Source organism: Procambarus clarkii, chromosome 63 (genome assembly GCF_040958095.1).
Source record: "Procambarus clarkii isolate CNS0578487 chromosome 63, FALCON_Pclarkii_2.0, whole genome shotgun sequence".
Classification (NCBI taxonomy): domain Eukaryota; kingdom Metazoa; phylum Arthropoda; class Malacostraca; order Decapoda; family Cambaridae; genus Procambarus; species Procambarus clarkii.
Window position 1 is genome coordinate 32,173,103 of NC_091212.1, and position 6,000 is coordinate 32,179,102.

The following is a 6,000-nucleotide window of genomic DNA, read 5'->3' on the forward strand; positions in this document are numbered from 1 at the left end:
GGTTCTATCCACTTGTTCAGCTTTTGGTAGCAATATTTTCACCAGAATAGGGGTTTGTTTTAGGATGCTTACCTTTCTGGGTGCCTGATCTGGTTGATGGCATACATAGAATGCTTCCAACTAAATGGGGGTATCTATAGGCCATTGCTCCCCCATGCCTCTCTGAGGGGGCCAGGTTCTGGCCTTTGGTCCCCGGTAGGCCCACAGAACTCCATACACATGACTGATGCCAAAGTCTGACATTAGCATATCAGCCTAGTAAGCTCCAGGAAGCCGAAGTTGTTTCCCCCAGAAATGCTTTGGAATTTAAATATTAACAAAGAGAAATACCGAGTTGACGCTATTTTAAGCATGATAAATCTAGTAGTCTATGAATCAAGTTGCTCAAGTACACAACATTGTGAGTGATGCGTGATACACGCACACATGCCCTTAGAATTTTGTAGAAAATAAATTAAATGGTTTAAAGGTCAATGACTCATACACAACATTCATGGCAATAATAATAAATGAGGTCAAAATTCAATAAGACATCTTTAACTATCCACATTAGTTCACTCAGTGTTCACTAGGAATAGTGCCACCTTACAGACACGACCTTCATTGTAACATCTCACTTAGCCACTTAATCCTTCAATTGGTTCTTACATGGTACTTCTATCTTCAATTTTCCCGTCAAAACTCACCACTGTTCCTGTGACAACAGTTGCAATGCTTTTTCGTCCAAGTACTTTTGCCGCCACTTACAGTATGACTGACTGATGAGGTGTTCCCCAGAGATGTGAGTACTGTTGTATATCTCTTCTCTGTAAAAATATTAATTAGCTGTAAATTTATGAATAAACAATAGCTAAAATATGGTTATTCAGGTATTTATTAAAAACATTATTTCAAAAGTCAATTATAAATAATTATTTCTTGAGCTCGATATGAACAGTAGTTAGAACATGCTGAATAGTCTTGATATCAAACAGAGTCATGTCTTTCACATTGCCACCAACCAATCTACCATGAACTGTTCTTCTCTATTTCAATATTATATTGTAAAGTTTGTGGCAGGATGTTAAATTTTCCCAAGTGAGTTTTTGTCTACCCACAGAACTGTATGATGCTATGTAAAATTGCAAGCTTCATCACTTGGGTTTTTAATATCTCTTGGTTTAGAGTAGGTACATGGCCTTTTCTGTCAAATTATGCAGAAAAACCATGCTTCTTGAGCAGTTCCCAGTGTCATACCTACCCAAACACCTCCCCGAGTATCTAAGGCTCTTGCCATAATTTACTCTGCTGTTTAGTGTCCAGATATTGGACATTAGTAACCAGTATGTTGTACAATGCAGAATGAAAACATTAAATTTGCGTTTCTTATATGTGGATTTAAACTTATATACAATCGGGTCAATGCTATTGCCAGTCATCTCTAAGCAAATATTTGTACTTCCTGGTCTACTTGCCATACAAGTGGCATGATGATCATATATGTACTGAATATAAAAGAATATACTGTAGTTCAAATAAGCACTGAATAGTCAAACAAAATGATCATATCAAATACAGTTTAACACCTAATCTAAAAGCTGAGCCAATGTCACACCAACCTTGAATACACAATACACATTGACATACTACTTGTATTTTATAGCATTTTAAGGAATATGTTGGCAGTGTGTGTAATTCAGATTATATATGTAAACTTAGAGAATCCTTACATAATGAAAGAATTATGGATATGATACCAGACCACACACTTGAAGGTGAAGGGATGACAACGTTTCGGTCCATCCTGGACCATTCTCAAGTCGATTGTGATGAGGAAGTAAATGCAGGCAATAAATAGGCTAGAGAAAGGTGAGGAGCAAAGTGTAGTAGAGGGAATAGTAGTAAGAACTGCAGAGGGCCTATTGGCCCATACGAGGCAGCTCCTATTATAACCACCGAATGAGAAGGAGATAGTAATAGGAATAAGAAGAGGATAGTAAGGGAACATAAAGACAACAATGAACAGAAAAGAGAGAAAGAAAAGGAAAGAAAAAGAAAGATAAATGAAAGGGTAAGCTTATGTTAGGTCACGTTTGTTAGAAAGATTAGAGCATTTAAGTATATACTGTGAAAGGAAAGAGTCCACAGCAACAAAGCCAGGACTCAAGTTCATGTTGGGTACATTGTGTATTAGAGCCAATTCAACAAGACGGCGTCTGTGTAGAGTAGAGGCAGGAAAGATTATTTTGGAGGAAGACCAATCAATAGGGTGTTTGGAATCCCTCACATGACAGAAGAGAGCATTGTTAGTGTCTGCAGACTTAACACTTCTCTTGATTCTTTAAGTCATTTTAAGTCTGTCATTCAGTGTACAGGCCAGTTTCGCCAAAGTATTGGAGAGGACAAGACGAACAGGAAATAGAATAGACACCAGCAGCATTTGAAGCAGGAGGAGCAGTGTGAACTAGATTGCTACGAAGTGTGTTAGTTTGTTGAAAGGCGAGCTTTATGTCAAGAGGACGAAAGGTATTGGTAAAAGTTTTGAGTTCAGATATGAAGGGAAGGCATAGTACAGTGCTACTAGTGTTGGAAGCAGGTTTAGGATGAAAGAAATTGCGTTTTGCTTGAGAGTAGGCACAGTTGATGAAATGCAAAGGGTAACCAAGGTGAGAGAATGATTTGTAGATAAAGACAATTTCAGAATCAAGAAACTGAGGGTCGCTGAGGCGTAGAGCGCGAAGGAAGAGAGAGACGAGGACACTTTTCTTAACAGAAGAAGGATGGTAGGAAAAGAAGTGAATGTACATGCCCCTATGCATGGGTTTGGGATAGACAGAGAAAGAGAACCCGGACACAGAGCTATGAACGTGAACGTCAAGAAAAGGAAGGAGGGAATTAGATTCCCACTCAACTTTGAAATGGATAGAAGGAGCCAGACTGTTAAGAGAGGAGATGAAAGGCTGGAAAAAACTAAGGTCATGAGGCCATAAAGCAAAAATGTCATCAACATAGCGAAGCCAGAGAGAGGGACGAGTATCACTAGAAGGAAGAAGAACAGTTTCAAAATATTCCATGTAGAAATTAGCAAGAACAGGGGAGAGAGGGGAACCCATAGCGACATTGAAAGTTTGAGTGTAATAATTACCATTGAAAGAGAAAGAGTTAAGAGTCAACACAGAGTCTAATGAGTTCGAGGAAAACGTCAGTGGGAAGCGGAGAGGAAGAAGGCCCTCAGACGTCTTCTGTCTAAGGAAAGAGAGAACGTCATCAAGCGGAACATTAGTGAACAGAGTCGACATCAAGACTAAGCATCTTACAAGAGGGTTGCAGGCACAGTCTTTCTATGAAGTCCTGAGAGTGACGAAGGTGGGCAGGGGAAAAAGTGCCAAGGTAAGGCGTCAGGGTTTTAGCGAGCCAGGAGGCAAGAGGATAGCTGACAGAGCCCCGTGAAGAAATGATAGGACGAAGAGGAACACCAGGTAATGAGTCTTTGGCAGACCATAGAAATAAGGAAGAGAAAGGCAGATGACACGGAAACGTTTAATGAGATCAAAGTCAGGAGGACAAAGACTAGAGAGCTGTCTCATTTTGCGGTTAAAGGAATTTTTTATGTGATCCAAAGGGTTAGAGGTCAGAGGAGCATAAGTGCGAGAGTCAGAGAGCAAGACATCTGCTTTTCGGAGATAGTTCTCACGGTCAAGGACAACCACCGAATTGCCTTAGTCGGAAGGAAGGATAAGAATAGAGTTGTTAGATTTCAGGGATTTGTGGTCTGGTCATCATACTTTAGCCACGTTAGTGTGACTTATCGCCTGCAATTATGGATATATTGGACACAGCCTGTGTACTGTGACATTTAGGTAGAGGACCATGGGATGGTGTACTTTTTCGATAACAAGTATTGTAACAGTGTATTCAGTCTGACAAGTGTACCGTATATACACATTTGCCAAGACCAGAGCTGCAAAAAGTTATAGCCATATATGTGATCACTTATCGTTACACAAACCTAATGTAATGAAAATAATAGATTAAATTTTGTAATTACCTAAGTGTAGGTACATAATGAGAGCTATGCTTGTGGTGTTCCATCTTCCCAGCACTCTTTGTCATATAACACTTTGAAATTACTGATGGTTTTAGCCTCCACCACCTTCTCACTTAACTTGTTCCAAACAGTCTACCACTCTGTTTGCGAAAGATAACTTTTTAATGGTTATCAGCAGCTTTGTTTCCTTAGCTTACATGTTTGACTTCTTGTTCTTGAAATGTGCAATAATGTGTGATAACTATGAAATAGTTTTAATGCCAGCTCAGGTTATGGATGCTTCTGCATTTGCTTGCAGTGTGAAATCAGTAATGATTATTAAGTATTCGCTTTGGGCTGGATTTTTTACCCTACTGCTTGTAAATGTGACGAAACGACCTGATACCAGTGATGGACCGAGCTGGGCACATTTGGCCCCCTTCAAATTGTTCAGCTAAAATTACATTGACCCTTAACTATGACTTACGGACAACGTCGTGATAAAAACCCAAAGACAGCATTTAAGAAAGCTGGAAGTGAATTGCCTTCCTGTAGTAGTATGTCAGCGAGGGCAGCATCATGACGGCCACCCTCGGAAGTGGCACTCATGCTGCTAGCGGCTGCAACACAACTCTCTCACACTTTATATCACCCCTTCTCCACGCTATTTGAGAGGCCTGTGAGTAGGATACGAGGCCAGCGCTGTTGATTTAAGGGCGAGAGCAAACTAGTGTACCTCTTGTGATGGCTCCTTCGGTACTCGCCCTCCCCAATGTTGACATTAACTACCGCCCTAAAATATTTCACCGCCCACCCGCCCAAAAACATTTCTTGCTCTTATATTATCAAGGATAATTACTTACCTGTAACAATTACATTTTAAATGACAAAACAAAGTCATAAATTTATTATTTTATATTTTGTCATTTGTGTAGTAGCAAATATATGGATGTTGAGGGTTGTCTACATCTGTGGAGGACAAGCAACATTTACCAGGCTTAGGGCCCGCGCAGAAATATCCATGAAAAAAATATATGTGAAGGTTGATTTGCTATTTTAGTGAAGTTTAATGGTTTTTTCAAACACAAAAAAACTCATAGTTAACTTTCTTATGCAGGCGGGGTTGTTTGTAAATTTGTGTGATGGCTTGCATTGTCTATTTCAGTAAAGGGATGAATAGCTGTTTCAGTGCGAGTTGATTTTCTGTTTCAGCCAGGGTTAATTATCTATAATAATAATACAGTAATAATAATTTTTATTTAGGTAAGGTACATACATAAAGAGATTTTACAAAGTTTGTTGGCTTTATTTTTTTTTTTGAGATATATACAAGAGTTGTTACATTCTTGTACAGCCACTAGTACGCGTAGCGTTTCGGGCAAGTCCTTAATCCTATGGTCCCTGGAATACGATCCCCTGCCACGAAGAATCGTTGCCTAGATAATCGTTATAGATAGAGCTAGTACATACAATGCCTAAAGCCACTATTACGCAAAGCGTTTCGGGCAGGAAAAACATTAATGATTAAAGCTTAAAACTAATGGGTAAAAAGAATAAAATGTGTTGAGAACAAATAAAAATAGAGGTAAAAGAGGGGGGAACATTGTTGAAAAAGCAGCACAAATACAATTACAAATTAATACAGAAAATTACAATCAAACAGCGTTGATTTGAAAAAAAAAACAAAAACAAAAAACATACATGGGTTGACAACAGAGGGGTAATGTAGGTTACAGGGAATTTATTAGGTATAGCTTCGTTTTTAACTTAAACTGGTTGAGAGAGGTACAGTCTTTAACATGGTTGGGAAGGTCATTCCACATTCTGGGCCCCTTGATTTGTAGAGCATTTCTGGTTTGATTAAGTCGTACTCTAGGAATATCAAAACTGTATTTATTTCTGGTGTGGTGCTCATGGGTTCTGTTACAACCTTCTATGAAGCTTTTGAGATCAGGATTGGCATTATAGTTTAGCGTTTTATATATGTATAATAC

At 39.0% G+C, this 6,000-nt stretch overlaps 1 protein-coding gene across 3 annotated transcripts in view; it reads right to left on the reverse strand.

Moving 5' to 3' along the window:
- LOC123769432 (nudC domain-containing protein 3) overlaps window positions 1-4,794 on the reverse strand; it is a 53,501-nt gene extending 48,707 nt beyond the window's left edge. Inside the window, exons 1-2 of one of the 3 annotated variants that reach the window (XM_045760525.2) lie at window positions 4,494-4,794; window positions 687-806 (exon numbers count right to left, since the gene is read on the reverse strand). In XM_045760525.2, coding sequence (XP_045616481.1) covers window positions 687-806; window positions 4,494-4,615 — 242 coding nt within the window. In that variant the 5' untranslated portion in view covers window positions 4,616-4,794. Of the gene's footprint in view, window positions 1-686; window positions 807-4,027; window positions 4,413-4,493 lie in introns of those variants that run through there. The other 2 variants (XM_069308841.1, XM_069308842.1) reach the window with 2 other exon arrangements.
- Window positions 4,795-6,000: the final 1,206 nt, after the last annotated feature.